Source organism: Penicillium vulpinum (genome assembly GCF_028829585.1).
Source record: "Penicillium vulpinum strain IBT 29486 chromosome Unknown utg000002l_segment0_segment0, whole genome shotgun sequence".
Taxonomy (NCBI): domain Eukaryota; kingdom Fungi; phylum Ascomycota; class Eurotiomycetes; order Eurotiales; family Aspergillaceae; genus Penicillium; species Penicillium vulpinum.
In genome coordinates this window covers 643,873-664,319 of record NW_026643242.1, presented here as the reverse complement: position 1 = coordinate 664,319, position 20,447 = coordinate 643,873, and the positions used below count along the sequence as shown (strand labels likewise).

At 47.3% G+C, this 20,447-nt stretch overlaps 10 protein-coding genes across 10 annotated transcripts; 6 read left to right on the top strand and 4 right to left on the bottom strand.

Annotated features, from left to right (window-relative positions):
- Positions 1-771: 771 nt before the first annotated feature.
- Positions 772-3,740, bottom strand: N7479_003346 (putative DNA mismatch repair protein (Mlh3); the record flags this gene model as incomplete). The annotated part of the gene is made up of 2 exons (XM_057251043.1): positions 772-3,440; positions 3,494-3,740. 2 exons carry the CDS (start codon positions 3,738-3,740, stop codon positions 772-774), a joined length of 2,916 nt encoding a protein of 971 aa, XP_057110368.1.
- A 167-nt stretch (positions 3,741-3,907) lies between these two features.
- Positions 3,908-5,448, top strand: N7479_003345 (uncharacterized protein; the record flags this gene model as incomplete). The annotated part of the gene is made up of 2 exons (XM_057251042.1): positions 3,908-4,127; positions 4,190-5,448. 2 exons carry the CDS (start codon positions 3,908-3,910, stop codon positions 5,446-5,448), a joined length of 1,479 nt encoding a protein of 492 aa, XP_057110367.1.
- Positions 5,449-5,847: 399 nt separating this feature from the next.
- N7479_003344 (cytochrome P450) lies at positions 5,848-7,653 on the bottom strand (the record flags this gene model as incomplete). The annotated part of the gene is made up of 5 exons (XM_057251041.1): positions 5,848-5,940; positions 6,004-6,774; positions 6,836-6,954; positions 7,020-7,302; positions 7,354-7,653. 5 exons carry the CDS (start codon positions 7,651-7,653, stop codon positions 5,848-5,850), a joined length of 1,566 nt encoding a protein of 521 aa, XP_057110366.1.
- Positions 7,654-8,604: 951 nt separating this feature from the next.
- Positions 8,605-9,937, top strand: N7479_003343 (uncharacterized protein; the record flags this gene model as incomplete). Its single annotated transcript, XM_057251040.1, has 5 exons — positions 8,605-8,778; positions 8,854-9,229; positions 9,299-9,416; positions 9,488-9,555; positions 9,615-9,937. 5 exons carry the CDS (start codon positions 8,605-8,607, stop codon positions 9,935-9,937), a joined length of 1,059 nt encoding a protein of 352 aa, XP_057110365.1.
- Positions 9,938-12,650: 2,713 nt separating this feature from the next.
- On the bottom strand, positions 12,651-13,121 carry N7479_003342 (uncharacterized protein; the record flags this gene model as incomplete). Its single annotated transcript, XM_057251039.1, has 1 exon — positions 12,651-13,121. One exon carries the CDS (start codon positions 13,119-13,121, stop codon positions 12,651-12,653), a length of 471 nt encoding a protein of 156 aa, XP_057110364.1.
- Positions 13,122-13,240: 119 nt separating this feature from the next.
- N7479_003341 (uncharacterized protein) lies at positions 13,241-13,459 on the top strand (the record flags this gene model as incomplete). The annotated part of the gene is made up of 1 exon (XM_057251038.1): positions 13,241-13,459. One exon carries the CDS (start codon positions 13,241-13,243, stop codon positions 13,457-13,459), a length of 219 nt encoding a protein of 72 aa, XP_057110363.1.
- A 729-nt stretch (positions 13,460-14,188) lies between these two features.
- Positions 14,189-14,853, bottom strand: N7479_003340 (uncharacterized protein; the record flags this gene model as incomplete). The annotated part of the gene is made up of 3 exons (XM_057251037.1): positions 14,189-14,252; positions 14,305-14,571; positions 14,690-14,853. The coding sequence occupies 3 exons, from the start codon at positions 14,851-14,853 to the stop codon at positions 14,189-14,191; spliced, it is 495 nt and encodes a 164-aa protein (XP_057110362.1).
- Positions 14,854-16,792: 1,939 nt separating this feature from the next.
- Positions 16,793-17,220, top strand: N7479_003339 (uncharacterized protein; the record flags this gene model as incomplete). Its single annotated transcript, XM_057251036.1, has 2 exons — positions 16,793-16,819; positions 16,891-17,220. The coding sequence occupies 2 exons, from the start codon at positions 16,793-16,795 to the stop codon at positions 17,218-17,220; spliced, it is 357 nt and encodes a 118-aa protein (XP_057110361.1).
- Positions 17,221-17,296: 76 nt separating this feature from the next.
- Positions 17,297-18,665, top strand: N7479_003338 (putative bZIP transcription factor (MetR); the record flags this gene model as incomplete). Its single annotated transcript, XM_057251035.1, has 2 exons — positions 17,297-17,579; positions 18,073-18,665. 2 exons carry the CDS (start codon positions 17,297-17,299, stop codon positions 18,663-18,665), a joined length of 876 nt encoding a protein of 291 aa, XP_057110360.1.
- Positions 18,666-19,217: 552 nt separating this feature from the next.
- N7479_003337 (uncharacterized protein) lies at positions 19,218-20,387 on the top strand (the record flags this gene model as incomplete). Its single annotated transcript, XM_057251034.1, has 2 exons — positions 19,218-19,340; positions 19,428-20,387. The coding sequence occupies 2 exons, from the start codon at positions 19,218-19,220 to the stop codon at positions 20,385-20,387; spliced, it is 1,083 nt and encodes a 360-aa protein (XP_057110359.1).
- Between the last annotated feature and the right edge of the window lie 60 nt (positions 20,388-20,447).

Genomic DNA, 20,447 nt, shown 5'->3' with positions numbered 1-20,447 from the left:
GCTGCGGGTGATCTTCTGTGCAATCCACAGAACACATCCACGCATGAAGTAAGGGATATGTCTAAATGACCTCGGTTTTGAATACAAGTATATGTATTTGAACCCCCCCAGATCGCTACCATTGCTTTGGGGTATTTGAGTACTCCGGAATGCGACTGCCTATACTCCGCAAGCGCTAATCCCATGCAAGCCAAGCTAAATTGGAATCTCTCGATGTCATGCACGATCTATCTGGTGGGTCCATGCGAGAATATGAAATATCAGGCTTACGGAGTACTCCGCACTATGGCAAATGACCAGCTACGCCTCATTAAATGTCGCCACGCTACTCCGTACATCCGCTTAGCTTGACAAACCACTCAAGAAAGCAGTTGGTTTCAATGTTCGTTTGTTTTAGATGTATTGAAAACATATGGTGTATTCTGTTTGTTAATTTGAGGAGGGAAATGTGATATGTCATGATAATGAAACCTCCAAATGTGGACTCATCAATTGATGCCGGAGGTCAGAGTGGAGGATTCCATGTACCGACATTGTGAGGATGTTAGGCAGAAGCAAGCAAGAAGTCATACAGCGTTTCCTGGTCTGTGTCTTGTTTGCCTGCAGACCACGAAGCCGAAAAAAAGAACCGGGGAATTCTTCGACTGCGAATTTGAATATGTGGCAACTCTTGATTGATATATCACCTAATGTACACATTCCCACCCCATTTCAGCCTTTCCATTACCAGATCCTCAACCCTGTTATATGAAAGCCTTGGAACTAAACCAACTATGTTACATAACGTGTTCTAAACGCCTCCACGAAAGCCAAACCCATGTCGTCGTTATTATCATAAGCGGATGCTCTGGTGTCCAAGTCCAACGGCAATGAAACAGCAGTGTCAGAGAGGGATCGAAGATCAAGTATAGGGACCATTGAAGGGCGACCGTGTGCACATTGAAATGGGAATGCACAACGGGCCAGTCTGGATACCAAGGCCTGGCATTCTTCGATGTTCAAGGGGTCATTGAACATGATAGCAGTGCGACATGCGCGGGAGTTAAGAAGATCCACGATGCCTTGAGGGCATCCATGCATCTGTTGAACCCATGAGCGTGAGGCAGGTGATGTTGAGGTTCCTTTGTACGCCACATCTTCACTGTCCGACAGTTCGAGATCCTGACCGATATCTCCGGTTTCGAATGCTTTTTTCAATTGGAACGGCTTCCTGCCATTTTCCTCACTTGACCAGATCTCACGTCTCATCAAGTCAATCAACAGATGAGGCTCGAGCCGACAGCGTTCGGCTATTAGGACAGGGAGAGTATGCACGGTGATCAATACAGTAGAGTTGGTCTTGCCATGTGTCACATACTCAATACCCCAGGCCGAGAAGGGACCCATATATTTTTGGAAGAGCTCACTCTCTGTTGATGAAACTTCAAATGCCAAGGAACCAACTTGGACAGTCCGCACTCGACCACCCGAATCCGAATTCCCACCTAGTCCAACAGGGAGAAACATCTCCTTAAACAACAGTTCAATTCGACATCGCTCATCAGCCGCATGTTGATCGATTAAGAGTAGAACATCGTTTGAGGCCCCCTCGGAATTTCGAATGACCGGGGCAGCGTGGACCTTAGCCAGGATGAACTTGTTGTCCACCTGGGCTATCACTTCGGCAGTCTCGAGCGCACTGCGTTGAAGCTTTCCTCGATACTTGGCAACTTGCGCTGTATCAAGGGATCCAATGCCCTTGAAGCAGTCATGTGAAGTAATTGTATTCTGTTGACTGGCGGACTCTGCGCCTAGATTTGGTATTGGCACTTCTGTTCGGCTGAAGGAAGGATTGTCCCATGTCCTCAATAGGTTGTCTATCCAAAAAGTTTGCGCTGGATGCTTGGACGAGATATCGACACAATCGGTGGGAGAATGCTGGGTAGCTAATGACTTCCGAGAGTTCATTGTTTGACCCGTTCGAGGATTAATCATATAGGCCAACTTGGTGTGTGGATCGACCCAGGTGATCATTTTATCTGATGGCGAGTCTCCAGGCAGATCTTCTGTTCTATTCCTGGCTTCATCAGAGGTCATTTGATTCGGGGAACTTGAAAGAATGGTGCGCTCCTGGTTATTATTTCGACGGTTTGGCATATGTTTAGGGAGAATAGGCAAGGAACTCTCTCCCTGCATTATATCAGGAGCCACATCAGAGCGCTGAAGCGTTCGATGTGTAGAAGAATGTCCTTTAAGATCCTTAGCGGTTTTTACCCTGGACCAGTTGGCGAAGCTTTGACCAGAGTTCAGAGACTGGGCTCTTGTGAATGAGGGAATTTTCAGACGACTGCTAAACGCTTCTTCAGTGCTCGAAATCGACTGGCCTTGTTGTAGGTTTCTGCGAGAGCTGCCAGTTGCTTCGGAGTCTTTGGAACGGACACTCTGAGTTTGATCCGATGAAATGGTCTGTTGTTTGCCGTCAAGAGGGCGGAGATTGTGTTGCTTCAGGAATTCACGGATCATGGCCCCAAGCACATCAATTATACGTTGAACCGATTTGGTCGATTCTGGAAGATGCTCAGACCTATCATCATCCACCCGTACAGCAGCATTTGTGTCAATGCGGATGTAAAACATTGGCCACTTATTGATGGGCTTTGCCCAACTTCGAGTGCTTGCATTACTTGGAGCATCAAGCTGATTCACCGAAGATGCAGAATATGGAACAGAGCTTCTGCCAGACATGGCTCCAACGTTACTGAAATCCGACAAACCAAATAGCCGGTTCACTTCGTTATAAAGAACATTCGAGCTATTACGCGATAGCACGGGTTCTTTCCCCAAGGAGATGAACTGAACCTTCCGAGTTGGACTAGGTTGAAGAGAGATTGCTCCCTGAACTATAAGGTCGGAAACTGAAGCTGAAATTTCATGCCACGAATCAAAGTTTTGGGGTGCGATCAGCCCGGATTGTGTGAGAATCAACCCGATACGTCTGAGATCAAACTCCCTCCGACCATAAGAAATGCGCGCTTCGGGTATGGAGGCAGTCCCAAGGCGAATGGATATCCGTTTATTTCTTTCCACATCGAGCAAGACTAATTTTGAGAATTGAGGATTGGCCAAATGTAGAGACACCAAGGAGTTTCTTAGATGGTCCCATTCTCGTTCTAGCTCGTCGGGCCGCTGAAGAGCGAGAGCTCGACTTTTGACACGAACTGGCATGTTCCCAAAAAGGTCATTGACAGTCACAGATGTACCATGACCGCTAGAGCGAAGCACCTGGTGTGGCGATGCAGGGGTTAACCGAGCCACAGGTGTCGAATGGTGAAATATGATCGTGTTTGTGCATTCATGACGAATGTGACGAGAAGTCACAGTGAGCAGAGATAATGAGGCCAAAGAGGCCAAGAACAAGCCTCGATGGCCATGCAAGCCACTCAGCTTGAATTTGGATGTATCTATTGCATATGTTAGCCAGCATCCATTACAACCTCAAGGTAAGGAGACATACGGTGAGCCTTGCCCAGCCCCCCTGTAACTTCGAACTCGGCTGGTGGAATCCCATCGCCATCATCTTCGACTATGCAGCCACCACGTTTGAAGTCGACAGTGACGAAGACTGCATGGGCATTGGCATCCAAAGAATTTTTGACTAGCTCCAAAATGACACCAGTTAAATGAACAATGGATGTAGATGATTTGATCTTTGCAATCACATCAGAAGGTAGCGCCCGTATTATTGACTGAGAAGGAGGCATGGGTTGTCTTTGTATTCACCAAAGCATCACGCCACTAGATGCAAGAAGGAAGACCCCAGATAAAACACGACTATAAATACGCGTTTCAACCATGATCGCCTGTTATGATTGCTGCCGAATCTCTCCCAATAGGTACCAGTGAATTATTCAATAATAAAACACCGAAAATGTTGAGAATACGTCAAATAGAAGTCAAGAGGCAAGGGCACATGACGTGTACGGATAAACAGTCTCCCCGCCCGCTGTTCCATCTACAGCGGCGCGGCTTGATCCCCAGTGTTCTGCTCCCTTGCCTACCTTCGACCTTTCGCGAGCCAGACTTGGTAGTGACAAGGCTACCTCTCCAAGCTAGAATGGCTACTGCTGATGGTCCTGCTAGGGTGCATGGTAAGTGCAGATTGTGCCTGTTTGCGACCGTGAACCACTGCTAAGGGATTCATACAAAAAAGACCGGAATGCACGTCGCCGTCCATTCTCGAGCTGGGTGAAACGCCTAGCAAACCTTAAGAGCTCCTCTGATTCTACCACACATCGATGGTCCAACAAGCGCTACACGGGTAATAAGGGCAAGAAAACCGATCTCGGAAACAACCCATACCCGCTCTCTGGAACTATCAACCGCGACACAGGGACTCAGACACCGACCGATTCATACACAGATAATCAGTATGATGGGGAATCTCGCTCCAGGAGCGACCCGTCTTTGTGTTCGGGCTATGAGAACCCGGCTCCCCTGCCAAGCGCAAAGTCCGCAGCGCCAACCATTTCAACCAATGGCGATGCCGCTTTCTCCGAAGCAGCGTACTCTAAGGCAGGCACATTGACAACTGGCACTGAAGGATTCAGCACCCATGGAGGAGGTGAAGGTAGCACCTTCTCGTCGCCTGCACCTTCGATTCGATCGATGACCACTACCTTGACCACCGTGCACTCGGCGGCCCCCTCGACCCAATTGTACAACGCGCAAAATAACCACAATGGACACCATGGCAGCTCGACACAGAGCTCCTCGAACCAGCAGATTCAGTTTTCCCACCAATTTCCTACAACCTCACCCGCTACCGCAGTCCCCTCGCACCTGGTGCCCCATAACCATGCGATGACGTATAGCACTGCAACCGCAAATAATGCCTTGACCGATAACGCTTCTCTTCTCACTTTAGCGAGCTCGTCCAAGCGCCGTCGCCGCAACTCCCTGGATACCAATGCATCTGTACGCGGATTGGCCCCATCTTCTGTTTTTGGCGGTAGCCGGGAGAGCTTGCCGCTGAGTGTTCTGAGTGGACATACGACTGAAGCATCCAATACCTCTTTATTCAATGCGCCGGGGGTACTGAGCCGACCAAGTATTGTTGGTCTCGCTAGCGCTGAACGCATCAGTGTCTACTCGGCCTCCGGAGCAAATCCGCTGGCCAGCACCAATGCAGAGCGAACCGGCTTGTACACCACTAAGCAAACCGCCAACGGTGACTCGGCCAGCATCCGCAGCGGTATACAGTCGCACAGTCGAAATGACAGTACTGGCGCCAGCATCGCCGGGGGTATTAGCAGTCAGTTGGCCATGGCCGGTCGCATGAGTCGAAGAAGTTCTGGCTGGGGAGAAATTACTGGCGAGGAAGGCAATGATGGAAAGCCAGTTGAGAAAAACGAGGATGAATCCGCGACTAAGGAGGAGAACGGCTTTCTCGTCGAGCGGCTACGGGCATGATTCCACATCGCACGTACCCGCATACCTTTCCCAGTCACGATCGAATGGTGAGGTGTGTTTAAATGAAGTTACGCATGGACAGATCGAAAGTTTGAGCGAAGTAACAGCGATCCTTTACTACATAATGACTTGATGCATGGAAACCTTCCAAGGACCTGGATATTCTTAATGGTTTGGCGGCGTTTTCTAGGCTGGGACTTTGATACCCTATGCGGTATGGACACATTCGTTTCTATTCAATCCATATTTTGCATGCAACTTCAGATCTTTCGTGTATTCATTAGACCTTTCCTAGATTCCACTCCGGGTGGGTTACTTTTTACATGTGTATGTCCTCATCGTACCTGTTAATGTCGTCCATCCCTAGTAGTGAAGACCAATTGGCCCACATACACCGTTTCAACGGCGCTGAATGACCATGGGCATATCGTACTGATACACGAACCAGGCATTCTGATAATTCCATTCATGTTTGGGGTCCACCAGTTGAATCTATATCGCAAGTTAGCACCAATAAGCTGAAATCCAAGAACTGTCAATAAATAAGCCACTCACATCGAACGTGCTGTACAGTGTCGCAATCAACTTTTTGATCTCCAACATAGCGAGGTATCGGCCCATGCAAATTCGGCCTCCGCCACCGAAAGATAAGTCAACAGTATCCTTCATCCGACGCTGGCGAATCTCATAGTTCTCCGGGCTTTCATCCTCACCCTGCAGCCAGCGGTCGGGGTTGAAGTCATCGGCATCATCTCCAAATACTCCGAAATCACGGTTCGTGACAAAAGGGTTGATTCCGACCTTGGTGCCTGCAGGGAGATATCGTCCATCAGGAAGCGTGAACCCACCCTCTGGAACGACACGCTCGAAGATCATGGCAATACCGGGGTTGACGCGTAGAGATTCACGAATGACAGCATCCAGGTACGGCAAGTCGCGAATCTCCTTCCAGGGAGCAGGGGCAGAGATACCGGCGGCTTTGAGTTCAGCGGCAAGTTTGGCCGTCGCAGTGGGTGACTTGGCGAGGTAGTAAAGCACAGCACGCATGGTAGCCGAGCTTGTGTCGCCTCCAGCAAGAATGCTCAGCATTAGCCAGTTGACGATCTGGTTGTCATCGACCATGTCGGGGTACGTTTCTTTCAGCTGTACGTATTTGTCGAGCGTGTGGTCGACGGTTCCTGTGGAGAGCTTCTTCTCAGCAAGCTCAGCCTGGTACTCGGCGACGACCTTGAAGGCGTACAGGACGCCGGTCAGGGTGGGCTTGGGCCCAATGCGCTTAATCGGATTCTTGTCGAGGATGTTGTCAATCCATGGGACCTGAGAGACCTAGTGGATGTATTAGTATGCTCCTCGTTCACGTGGAGTTTTTGTTTATCGGGTTACCTACCGGTGCGAAGTATCTCAGACCAGCTGTCGAATCTGTGATCAGATTGTTGACATCCTTCTCCTGATCAATGAATCCATAGTGCCGACCAAAGCTGTAGTTGGCGGTGACATCCCAGGCGACTATATGATTGATGTGTTAGCTTTAATCTAAGTAGAGTCCCAGGGGTGTTTAAGGGTATGCTCACAGAAACCAATCCATTCATCTGCGGGACAAACCTTTCCTGCGTTATCGCCATCGACGAATTTCAGCGCTAGCTTGTCCACAAATTTGGTTAATGTTTCGTCGATCAACGGTTCGTATTCCAGAACCTTAGTCATAGACCAAAGGCTACGAATAGGTCGGATGTTTTGGTTGTGCCAATCTTCATCCTGAGTGTTGAAGAGATTCGACAGTCGATGACCTTCAATCAGTACATCGTTGGGGCGGTACATATCACTCTTTACATGATTATGATAGGTCAGCACGGCCTATTTCCACATCTAAAATAGCGGCATTGACTAGGAGATGATATATCTAACCTTTTTCCACGGCTTGCGGGTGGAGTAAATCGTCCGAATCAGATTTGGATCTGATATGCTCACGCAATTGGGTCCAACTTGCACCGCTGTGCCATATATGCGGTGTAATTGAACATTCTTTAGATCAATGCGTCCACCATATGCATGGAACGCGCGCCAAAAATCAGTGATCTTGGCCAAGACTGGGCCAGGTATGGCCCTCAAGCGCGAAAAGAACACATCTGAAATCAGTTTTATCACAATAAGCAGACTCAGAGCAGCCAGAGCCTGGGCCCACATGCTGGAAGGAAGAGAGATCATTTCCGACACAGCTAAGTGTGGATTCTGCGCACGCACAGTGGTAAATGCAGTGCAGCAAGGAGATTCCAAATATAATGCACCCGGGATATCGGAGACGTCTAACGGTTCATAGGTGCAGATTTTCACAGCCCGTCGAAGACCCTAGACCCTAGTGCTGCTGAGAAAAAGGGGGCACGCAATTTGACCAACAGGTTTTTTTCACTTTTTAGCAAGGCGGGAGGGAGCGCCATTGCGGAGAACGAATGGCGCGAAAACTGGGGTTTTGGCAATTATAGAAGCGTTTACAATTTGTTTCCCATTGTCTTTAGACGGGCTGTTAGACGGGGGTGAACGGAAGGTGGAGTCGAAAGTTGATTATGTGCGGACTGTGAATGGCTATTCGTTGAAATTAGTTTCCTAATTTGGTCACAAGAACTGTGGCTCAAAGACGGCGCCGCCCTAGCGCCCGAAGGATCCCAGCGGCAATGAGTGCCAACCAGTGACAATCAAGTATCTAGGGAGTAACTATGGAGTAACTGCAGAGTACCCATGTACCCATGTAGCTTCTTCGACAGCGCGTTTAATTAGCCGGTTAGGGAGCTCATGCAAGCTACTCTGTACTCCCTATTTTCGGCCTGATAGATCCACTGCCATGATAGCAAGTGCAGACACAATGTTAGAAACGCTCAAATCGGGAAGGCTCTGAGCCGATCGATTGGATATTTACCTAGATCGATTGCCCAGGTGGAAATACGAGCTCCACTGGCTATGACAATTATTATCGACTTTTTTGACCTTTCCCCCTGTCATATTCTATATTTTCGGCATGGTTAGTCTAATTTCGGAATATAATCTCCTCTTAACAATGATTAACTCCCCTGGAGTTACTCCGTACGTCTGCGGGCGTTGAATCTTTAAATTTACGGGTATACCCCGGATTGTCATTCGGCCTAGCATTGAAAAACGGTCGGAATGTCGTCTAGCGGGGGTGCATCTCTCCCGCTAAAGAGCCATGCCTCTACAGTACAGGGTGTGATATGGACGATGTCCATGGTTCCCTTGGTTTTCGTTTTGATGCGCCTGTATGTGCGAGTATGTATGCGGAGAGTGTTTGGCTGGGATGATGGCATTGCAATTGCGGCAATTGTAAGGAAGTCCTTTATTTTTACGACTGACTGGTTGACTCGGATGCTCTTGCTGACTTCGATCATCTTTTGATAGGGTTGTCTGGTTGCATACGCTGCTGTCTGCCATGTTGCTGCAAGCTTGGGATTAGGAGAGCATCTCGAAATTGCCCAGGAAAATCCAGATAAACTTATCCAGGTGGCGCTCTTGTGCAATATTGGCGAAAGTTTGGCAATCATGGCATGCACCCTTGGCAAGACGTCCTTTGCTGTCATGTTGCTTCGGGTCGTGGTTCATAGATGGATGATTATTGTGTTATGGTTCGTGATTGTTACAATGAACGTTGTCAACATCTTGGCTGCCCTCTTTGTTTTCCTGCAATGCAACGACCCGCGACATTTGTGGAATCCAATGACTCCCTCCGAGTGTTGGCCGTCGTACGTCTTTACTAATTTCTCTCTATTTGTTGGTGGTACGTTTTTCTACAGCAGTCTGCTTCGGCTGTATCATTGACCACTAACGGACCAACTCCCTCAAACAGCCTATTCTGGAGCACAAGACTTTGTCCTAGCACTACTGCCGTGGAGGATTGTCTGGTCATTGCAAATGAGGAAGAAGGAAAAGGTTGGCGTGGCAGTTGCAATGAGTCTTGGAATCTTGTAAGTCTCTCGGCAAAACCTCTTTTAGATTCTGATTAATTACACGTACTGACTGATTTGTCTCTCTGCAGCGCAGGCGCAGCATCCATAGTTAAAACAACCTACCTGGTGGGCCTCTCGGCCAAAGTCGACTTCACATGTACGCCCCTATTTGTTTATTTCTTCTTTTTCGCCACAAACTGACTTCTGTTTGCTTAGGGGAACTTGCTCCCTTATTAATCTGGGCAGCCGTGGAAGATGGTCTCATCATCACCGCTGCATCCATTCCCGCGCTTAAGCCTCTCTTAACGAAGATATTCCCCGGCACAGCATCAGACGATTACAACATGATCCTGTATCCACGCCTGCCCCCTAACCACAAGGTCTTCGACAACTCCCAGGGTGAAACGCAGACAGACATTGGACATACGTCTATTCACGAGTCGGGAAGTCAAACGGCGATCCTAGAGCCTATATGTCTAAAGGGTGAAAAAATCAACATGACAACCGAGGTCTCAGTCACATATAATCATACCTCGTAAAGGACCGTCGGGGCAAAAGAACCACTACAAGCACTGAGCAGCGATTGGCTGTACCAACGGCAACCAAAATACAAATAGAATTAATCTCAATAGACAGTTCCATTTCCATTCATGTCATGACCATCAATCTCCGTGGTTTATCTCATTAAAACCTTGGGACAGGCTTACATATGCTAACTCAGGTTTATTGCCTACCGTCACACCAGACTATTAGTTCCTTTTTACTACAGAGCATCCTAATGAACATTTAGATTACTTGTACTAGAAAATAGCTAGACAGACATGCGCATGACATCCTTCGAGCTTATCCGATGCCTCTTTATCTAGTAACAACAACCACACTTGAGCTATAAATCTACGAGATAAAGTATCACGTAAAATCTCAGTGAAGCTCGAATCTGCCTTATATTGAGACTTGGCCGAGACTGACTGAACTGAAGGTGACTTCACACACTTTCCATACACAGAATGAAAATTCCTTCCGCTTTCAAATCTGACAACTTGGGGATAAGTAGCAGGCTATCATGCTGCTTTAAATGCAGCCCCCTTTGCATTTGCAACAAAGGGCGTCGCATGCTGTGATATTGTGTTAATCTCTGAAGCAATGGAAACGGCACGTTGAACCTATCAATACTCACATCCTTTGCCACAGCACCAACTCGACCCAGACGCTTTCTTTTTACCGCAGTACTAGGATTCAAGTTAGTGGTACAGAACACTAAGAGTCATATAGCTCGAACGTACGCCGTTGTTAACGCGGGCACAGCAGACTTCGGCACTATCTGCAACGTCTGTCAAAGGATTTGGGGCTGCAAGACTGATGGTAAAGAAGGGCAGAATCGCTATAATAAGGTAGAAGGCTTTCATCTTCACGGCGGAGAGGTATCAAAAGAAATGTGGTAAAACGGGAGTGAAGGTGAAGTTGTTGAAGTTGGTTGAGAACCTTTTAACGACAATCAAGGGTTGGACGTCTAATATACCTTTTTTTTTTTTTTACTGAAAGCTCAAGTGAATATCAATTGTGTAAAATCTAAATCATACTGTTCATAAGGTGCGTAACTCCCAGCTGAGGTACATTGTTACACAACATGTTGAGATGAAGCCTAGTACTCCAATCATATACCTTGTTCTCGACTATGCATGTTTTTGTATAACAGTCCAACGCAGTAAGAACTACCGCCTCCACAGTAGATCCACTAGCGTCAGGATTTCCGTCCGTATTCTATGCATGTTGATTCAATTACATACAAATAAATGATAACACTTTGATCCTATAAGATTATACTCACCAGACATGAAAATCATATATTACTCTAGAATACGCATAGCGTATGAGATCACCATGGAGTCATGGTATATCCCATATAAAAGTTTCATATTTATGGCAGTATCATAGAATATACTACCCCGTAAGTTGCGGGGAAATAGATATGTAGTAATACGTTACAAGTCAAATACGCAGAGCCGCAACTGATTACATATGTAGCAAGTGATATGATGATCACGTTGGGCGCTTTCAGAATGAGCGGGTGAATCCATCTAGACCTAGGATTCCGGCCTGATCCACCATCAAACCATTGGCTTATGCCAATTTAAGAACCTCCATTACTTAATGAGGTAGGGAATAGGTATGAAAAATGTAGAAAGATCTCCTCAAACAACACTAGTCTGCGTCCCTGGTGCATATGAGTTGGGCAGTCCCCCACTACAAAAACATAGATAGTCGAGAACGAGATATATGATTAGAGTACTAGGCTTCCGGCCTGACCCGTCGTCAAATTATTGGCGCATTCCAATGTTAAGAAGAGGACATCAAGATTGATGCATACCTCCATGACTTAATGACATGGGGAATATGTATGAAAAATATAGAAATATCTTTCACACAACACTAGTTTGCGTTCCTGGTGCATATGGGTTAGGAAATCCTATACTACAGCAGGCTCTTCTGAAGTGAGGTATCGTTTATTTATGTTCACTAGCGATGCAGTCCTCTGTTTCAGGAAGTAGAGATACCCTTATATACGTCATTTCTCGTATATCACTATGCAAGGCGTGTGTACTCTTTTGTAATGGATCTACGGGGTCCAAGCTGCCCTAAATATGGGGTAGATAGAAAGGCATGGGAGGCCATAATGTTGCACGAGTCAAGGACGGTTCTTGAGCCGCAAAGGGGACGTGCTTATTGGCAAAAGGGGCCGTGCTAGGAATGTGTCACTCAATTTTATTTCAATTACGGCCAATATTTTGCCGGCATCTGTACCCCACGCATATACGCGCTAAACGGAGCTTAGTGATTGGTATATCATCTAGGAGTGTGATACGAGTAGGGATAAATTGCAGTAGTTCCTGACCGGCAGGCACTGGGCGCTCTGTAAAGTCTAAAAATTGTGATTGGCTGAGCCTCATGGCGCGCGCGCGTGGAAATGTTGGAGTGATGGATATCTGAAATGCTCTCGGAGAGTCAATGATACAACCTACCAGGATGAAGATTCTAAACTGCTCCTTTTCATGTTATCCCTTGTCCCTCCTACTCTATATGCGTTCTACCCATAGCTTCCTGGGACGCCGAACCCATTTTTCACGATGTACACCCTTGACACACCTTACTGCCCGCTCACCTTGAATTTATGAGATTCAAATTCGCAACCAGGGAAGGCTTGATGTATATCAGCAAAAGGTGCAATGCCCTAGATCGCTCGGCCTTCGATCTTTATTTTTGAACTTTCTTGGGCTCCAAAGGATGTCCCTCTTTGGTTTCGGGCTTTGAGGCCCGAATGACCACATAGCGATGCATGTCAAAGTACCGATAGGCCACAATCGCAGACACAGCATTGACGAAGTATTTCTCGAGGCCGAATAGTCTGATGACGAGGTAAGGAACGTATGCAAGGACGAAGAAAAGGCGCAGCATCGGTTTCACATTTTCTGAGAGATCACTCGTCTTTATGTTTGTGAACCCGGCTTCTTCAACCATCGATGAAAGAGTGTTTTCTTCAAATTCTGTATTGGCTGGCATCGCGGCATACTCATTGACTTGCTTAAAAAGCTTCGATGACTCAGATGCATCCTTCGGGCTAAAGTGTGCATATTCAAACAACACCAGCGAGGCTCCAGGCTTCAACAAGCGGAAAAATACCTTGAGCACTGCTTTTGGGTCTGTTGCATACACAAGCGTTTCCATGGTGTATATGCTATCCAGTGATTCAGTGGCAAACTCTTCCAAGTGATGGTTATCTCCTCTTTGAACCGTGATAGCCTTTTCAAGCCCAGCAGAGAGTACATTTATCTGGCTCTGGCTACATGTCGTTCGACGACATCAACCGCCCTGACGTTGAGTTTACGACGCGCCATGTGGATCGCAACATGGCCATAGCCACAGCCAGCATCGAGAACAGTGGCACCCGCAGGCAAATTCAATGCTTCAAAAAGCCGGTCTTCCATTCTACGAAGGGATTTCTCGATCGGGAAAGGCCACCAGCTGCCGGGCTCATAGTATCCGAAATGCCGAGTACCGCCTAAAAGAACGGGTATCCAATCCTGGATTCCAGGGAGGCATAGTAGGATTGCAGAAGCGGGTTTTTATTGATAATGGGCTGTGTTTCCGGAGTTGCCATTCTGTTGGTTTGGACCAAAGCCAACCGTATAAGAATAATATATGTATGGAGTGTGTAGAATGTCGAATGTTTGAGCTCTAATTGGGGAGTGGATGCTTGTTTAAGTGCAGTGATTACCGCCTTCGCGAAACAAAAAAAGGGAGCCTTCGCAAGCGGGGGCCCCGGGGATTGTTATCACTCATCACACTCGCGCCGGGAGCTACGGGTCGCTTAGTGAGGGGGCTGGCGGCAACAGTCATGCATTATTCCAAGAATGCAAAAATCACTATTGTTACTTCATTGTGACTGTGATAATAATTCCCCAGCTCTGAAGGCTCAGGACATCGGGTACGTCGACATTCTGCCCCTCAGAAGATCTACTCGGTCTACCCAGACTCTATACAGATAGTCGAGAGCTACAATTTCTGCCTATATTAAATTTCAAACCGAAGCAGTAGATAATATTTTGTCAGAATACTATCATCACTAGTACTGATTTTGACCTGGCTTTGACAGACTCGTAGTCAAGGAATCAATTTCCATTTGGTGTTTGAAATGGTGCATTGCGGCCAGTGAAATATAGAAGAAGGAAAAGGAAAATAAGGCATTAAACGCAAAGCTTGGTCAAGTTTCGAGATACCAGATAAACCATTAATCAAGGACCAAGAGCTTTATTCAGCAAAATCTCGAAGATTGGTTCTTCCATAATTGCTGCGAATCTGCAGTATATTACTACACAATCATCAATCGAGAAAAGCACAAACTACTCACCCCTGACACCTGATATTAGGCCTCATGGCGTTCTCCAGTGTTTTCAATTTCTCACGACTCAATCGTGGAAATTTCTCATGATCCCTTATCCTGTTCCACGCTTGGACGGGCGTAATATAGCCATTCAAGTCAAGCCTGTCCGCCATCTCGAACAGTTTTTGAAAGACATCCGCCGAAACCTGCCATCGCGAATCGCTGTCGAGTGTTGGGGGCGCAGGTTGTAGCAGTGTACCTTGCATTGACATAGCATGGCCCGAGGGATGTGCGCTTGGGATATGCGACAGGCATGGCCGTTCCAGTCTCCGGGATCATGAGCACAATGCCGGGAATATGGGTGGAAGATACGCATACTTACGACAAGACAAAATCAACTCCTATCTGAAACTATTCTTGTTCGGAGAACTCATCTAGATCTTTATCTATGTCATCTTCGGGGGTTTCAGTCTCCTTGTTTTCCTTCTTGTTCTCGTCGCTATCGTTCCCCGAATGACCCGCGATGAGCCTGAAAGACGAGGGGTTTGATATAGATGGCGGGCCTTTCTGGCCCATCCTTGATGAAAGACGGGTGGTATTTCTCATTTTTGTGTCATGTTTATGCGGGTTGCTGCAGAGGGAATGAATAATATTGGCAGTAGTTCATCCAGTTCAAGGTTACCATGAGAACATGATATTATTCGCCTTCTAGCAATTAAACACACTTGGCATTTATCTCATCATGCTCCCTTGAGGAATACTATATCAGTAGGGGAAATGCAGAACTTACCCACTATCGGGCTTGTCTTGGTTATTCACCCTGTTTGGCAGAGGTTGCTTTCGGGTCGTTTGTCTCATTTGACACACCTACCAGGAAACTCTTAGTCCAAAATCCAGCACACATGCCTTGTTGGCCGACTTATGTGTGAGAGCTGTTTGTTGTCATTTGGCCAGCTGAGCAACGTCTCATCGACTTTCATGGAGTGCATTCATATCTTGTGAAATCATACAATTAAGTATACAAATTCAAGAGTGTTGCAGTGTGACGTCTCGCAAGGTAATACCGAAACTCCAAATTCCGACCGAAGCAACAAGCATTCATACCTTTAGGTCCAGACTTGGACCCATATCTGTCATATCTCGACCCGTTAATTCTGAGCTGGGCTGGAATATCACAAGCATCCAAACAGTCCTTTTATTATCCCTACCAGAAACCAAAACTCCAACTCTGTCTGGTATGAATCTTTCTCATCGTAGATATAGATAGAACAACCATCGCCCTTCAGGTCTACAAGGTACCTATGACTGCGCTAGTTGGCAAGGCCTCCCAGGAGCTTTGTACACCCGCTTTGATTATATTACTAGATTATATATGTATATATTTGGCATATCAGTGCGCATCCACGTTGCGCTATGTAGACCTATTTGCCTGGAGCTCTTATTTATCTACCCATATACAACGTTAGATTTTACCTAACCCGTCACTTAAACGACTTTTCACATTTATACCAGCCACTAGAAAGATCAAGCCCACCTATAATTTCCTAGGACACTCGGTGAGCTGTATTTGATGGCTCATATTGTTAGCGGTCAAACGCCCAACAGGCAACTAAAATGCTTTGAACCAGGACTGAGCAACTTAACTAGGTTTGGAGAGTGAAAGATGGAATGATTTGAAGGTTGGCATAACAGGATGGAGAAGAATGCCATCATGCCGTGGGATCTACGACGCACGTTGTATGTATATTAGTGTGGAGACACTAAGAAAATGATTCCACATGCGATGCACATTGTATCCACCATTGAAACAACACGTCAGTGCATGAAAATGGAATTGGTGATTCCTACCAAGTCAAAAGATTGATGGCTTGGTTTCATATTCCTCTTATAGAGCCTCTGCTGGCCAGTGCACCGAAACAACGCTAAACTGCATTAAGTTGACATTTGAATTTTAAAGCCCTTGTAAAAGTCTGTGCTTGAAGATCAACAATATACCGTAGTATGGTTGTATGACAAGGAATAATCCCGGTTCCTAAGTGGCCAAATAATCCACGGCTATACTACTTCGGAAATAGCCAAGATAAGAAATTGAAATGAGGTATGATGATGAATAATTCGGAGCGACTTCGGAAAAACCAGAAATAACTTCGCCTGAACACGAGTGTTCCTCCAGGACTTGGGGTTCAAATGCTGACCAAGCTGTCAAGGTCCACCAATCAGCGGTTGCAGACCCCGATCTCGGGCCCCGCTGTTTCGGTGCCAGTTTTGTGTGAGAGCCGCGTTTGTCGCTTGGTTAATTGAATGTAGGGAAATGAGGGGTTGAACAGTAGAGTATACTTCGTGATTCATGCATTCAACTCATATGTGTTAGATTGCTATACACTTATATCATATGCAATAGTAGAGGATCACTGTGGGATCACTGTGGAGTTGCCTAATTTGAAAATTGGAACGTGGGACCCGAGGATTTAAACTCGGTGGACTCCGATTCTCGGCCTTCAAAAGGTTCGTTTCTATGATATTGTATACATATTTACATAGAGTATGGGAAGGAATGAAAGAATAGGACAAATTGGAGATTCTAAAAGAAAGGAAATATAGTTGTAATTATAGAATGTTTCTAGAAACAGAAATGTCCAATGTGTCCGGATCGGGAGGCAAATGAAGGCAAATCGGGGGATTAATCATCACCCACCCCTCCGGCCCCGGGCTTCCCCCCCCACTGAACGTTCAAAGGAAAAAAACCCACTTGTGGCCCCAACTTCTGTCTCCTTCTCTCCTGGTTCTATCCATCTTACATCTTCAAAAATCACGATTCACGCGAATCGACTGTCACCTCGCAACAGGTTCGACATCCATCGCACTTGCGACAAATTCGCACCGAGCCGCATTCGGCATCTTGAGTCACATCTCTCCGCCTGCGCAACGCGCATTTCCACGTAGTTCATTGGCATCGTGAACATCGATTACCGGCTTCTGCCTCGACTGATTGTACCGGAACAACGGAAAAGCCTTCATCATGGCCAACTACAACGGGCGTCGCATGCCGAACTTCTCGCAATACCTCGATGACTTGAACGCGATTCCCTCGCCGTACGACCAGGCCCAGCAGCAGCAACAGCAGCAGACTACTCTCAATGAGGAAGACCTAGCTCTGTTCACCAATACCGAGTTCTTTGAGTTCGACAAATTCACCGACTTTGGTCTACCTTCTTTCTCGCCAGAAGACAGCAAGACTCATGAGCTCATCTCAGAACAATCCGCCCAAAATGAGGACCTGAAGTTCTTGGAATTCCTGAATGGTAAGTGTGGCTGATTTCGGTTCCTGTCTTTCGCATCGCCGGTTGAGTAGTCCCGAGTTTGAGCTGCTTTCCCCTGATCACAACACATCACACCACGCGGATTCATTCACAATTGTGTCCATGGGACCAATATCTATATTTCATATGTTTCATTGGTTACCTTGCGAATTCGTCATTTCTGCCTATTGCACGAGCGATGTCTTGGCTCATGGCATTTTTGGCGCTTCGTGCGGTTTAAACCCTCAATACCATCCCATATGCTTTCACAGCTTTGACCTCTCGCATCGAAAAGTTTGAGCTCTGCATGTCATCCTTCCCGCAGCCCTAGCAGGGTTTTCTTCCACTCAAATTTGACTTTGCCTGTTGGCGTGAATGCTCTCCGCTATTACGCCATTTCACGTGATCAACACCCCTGCTCGGACTACTACTCTTCGGGATACCCGAAACCGCGATGTGGATTTTGTTTGGAAATTGAATGCTAATGGATCTACAGCAGAGGGTCTTAACGCCATTCCTGATTACCAGCCCGACCTGACCGGCTCAAATGTCCAGGTGCCCATGCACAACGCTCACTTTTCGGCGGTTCCGTCCATTCCTAGTGCGCCTGTGGCTGCAAACCAGGCACACATTCAGCCTGCGCCAATTAACACCGCCCCTAAGGTCGCCCCGGCTCCATCCTCTGTTGCTATGTCGCCTTCCACCCCGGTTGCTGGCATCAAGCGCAAGAACTCAGCAAATTCCACCCAGGAGAGCGCGGATGAGATTAGTCGCCAAATGGCCGAGGAGGACAAGCGCCGCCGTAATACCGCTGCCAGTGCTCGCTTCCGTGTGAAGAAGAAGCAGCGTGAGGCTGCCCTCGAGCAGACCGTCAAGGAGACCACCGATAAGAACGAAATTCTTGAGGCTCGCGTGTCTCAGCTCGAGCTGGAGAACAACTGGCTCCGTGGTCTGATCATGGAGAAGAACGGTGCCGATGAGCAGTCTGAGCAAGACATCTCGGATATGTTTAAGAAGTTCTTGGCCTCACAAAAGCCCGAGGGTTCAAGTATTTCCGACCTGAAGCACGGTGTGGGCACTACTGTATAGAGCATTGCCATAAAAGAAAAAAAAAATCGGCAAAATCATCAAAAAAAAGAAACCCCAGTCTTATTTGATTGCCCTGCTACTCTACTCTGCTGCTTCGGATGGTGACTGTCCTGGGCTTTTTCCTGTTAGCCCCACCTCACTGTCTTTGCTTTCTTGTTTATAGTGTTAATTTCCAGCGATGTTATTTTCTTGGTTTCTAGCAGCCAGAGCTACTGCAGATTTTATAATCTGCAGGTCGAGGGGGTGATGGGGTGATGGGTGGATGAGTGACGATGTATTCACGCAGTTTCAAGTATTTTAAGATGCAATTATTCATAAGTTTCAGCCCAGCCTTACGCCTGTCGAACTTGCGTAGGGTATCAATCACATGTACGGAGTACATACGAGGGATGTACATAGACTTTGTACATCGCACCGAGTAGACCGACATACCTTGGCATGGACGACCGACGTACCGACGGGTCCGCACTGCAAGCTCCACTACACCCGGGCTTTGCAGAATTCGACAAAAGAGGAAGATCACCTATTCCCAACCGCTAGAACTATCAAGAAATGCTAGGATTCCTCAAACGCGCCCTGCGCGAACCACGCACAAATGTGTACGGTCTAGACCATGCCGTCCTCAACATACAGCTCCCACAGCAGAGTATGTGGATGAATATGGGGTACTGGGAGGTAATGCAACTTGAATCAAGACTATCTAAACAATTGTCTTGCGCAAATTACCTTTTTTGAATCCACATTGACCCACCTGCTACTTAGTACACAAATGACTTCCCAGAAGCCTGCCAAGCGCTCCTAGATCAAGTTCTCACGGCTGCGCTGTCAACGGAGAAGGCATCTGCCATAAGAGTCCTGGACGTCGGCTGTGGGTGTGGCGATCAGTCGTTGTACCTGACAGGGATTTTAAATGGCTCTTCTTCTACATCCCAGTCTGGTCCTGGATCTGGGACCGGGAGCGGGACGACAACTTCCTCTATCCCCAGTGCCCATTCAGAAATCCAACCATCAGAGCCAGGCCTGAGGTCTCGCCATAGCAAGACCAAGCTTCAATCTTACTCTTTACTCCACCTGGATTCCTATGTAGGAATTACGCTGGAGCCAGCGCAGGCTGCGCTGGGCTCACGCCGCCTGAACCATGTGCAGCGAGAGAGCGAGAACTTTATCCCAGCAGATATCTTCTGCGCAGATGCCGCAAACCCCAGCTCTTGGACTGGGGAGTTGAAGAAATCAATCACGGCCCTTGAAGACGCGTCAACTAGACAAAATAAAAACGGGGACACATCTACATGGCTACTGGCCCTGGACACAATATACCACTTCCGCCCCTCCCGCCTACCTCTCCTGACATACGCACACAGCACTCTCAATGCCTCATTCATGGCTTTCGACTTGATACTATCCAATAGTATAAACTGGTACGAAAAGATCCTCCTCCGACTCGTGTGCTGGGGCACAAACTCCCCGTTCGGGAATTTCGTTTCAGAGAAGGAATACGTGGAGCTACTTGTTACAGCTGGGTATGATCCTGCTTTTATTGAGCTCCGAGATGTCACGCAGCACGTTTTTGGCGGGTTGGCGGATTTCATTGAACGCAGGGCTGAGGAGGCGAGGCCGTTTGGGATTAAATTGGGCAAGTTTCGTGGAGCGAAGTTTGTTTTTGGGTGGTGGGCTAAGGGGAGGATCGTTAGGGGTGTTGTTGTTGTCGCGAGGAAGAAGTGAGGGTTTGGATGGTCCCGTGGTCTGTCTGTCTTGTGTTGTGTTAGTGTGATATCAGCGTGT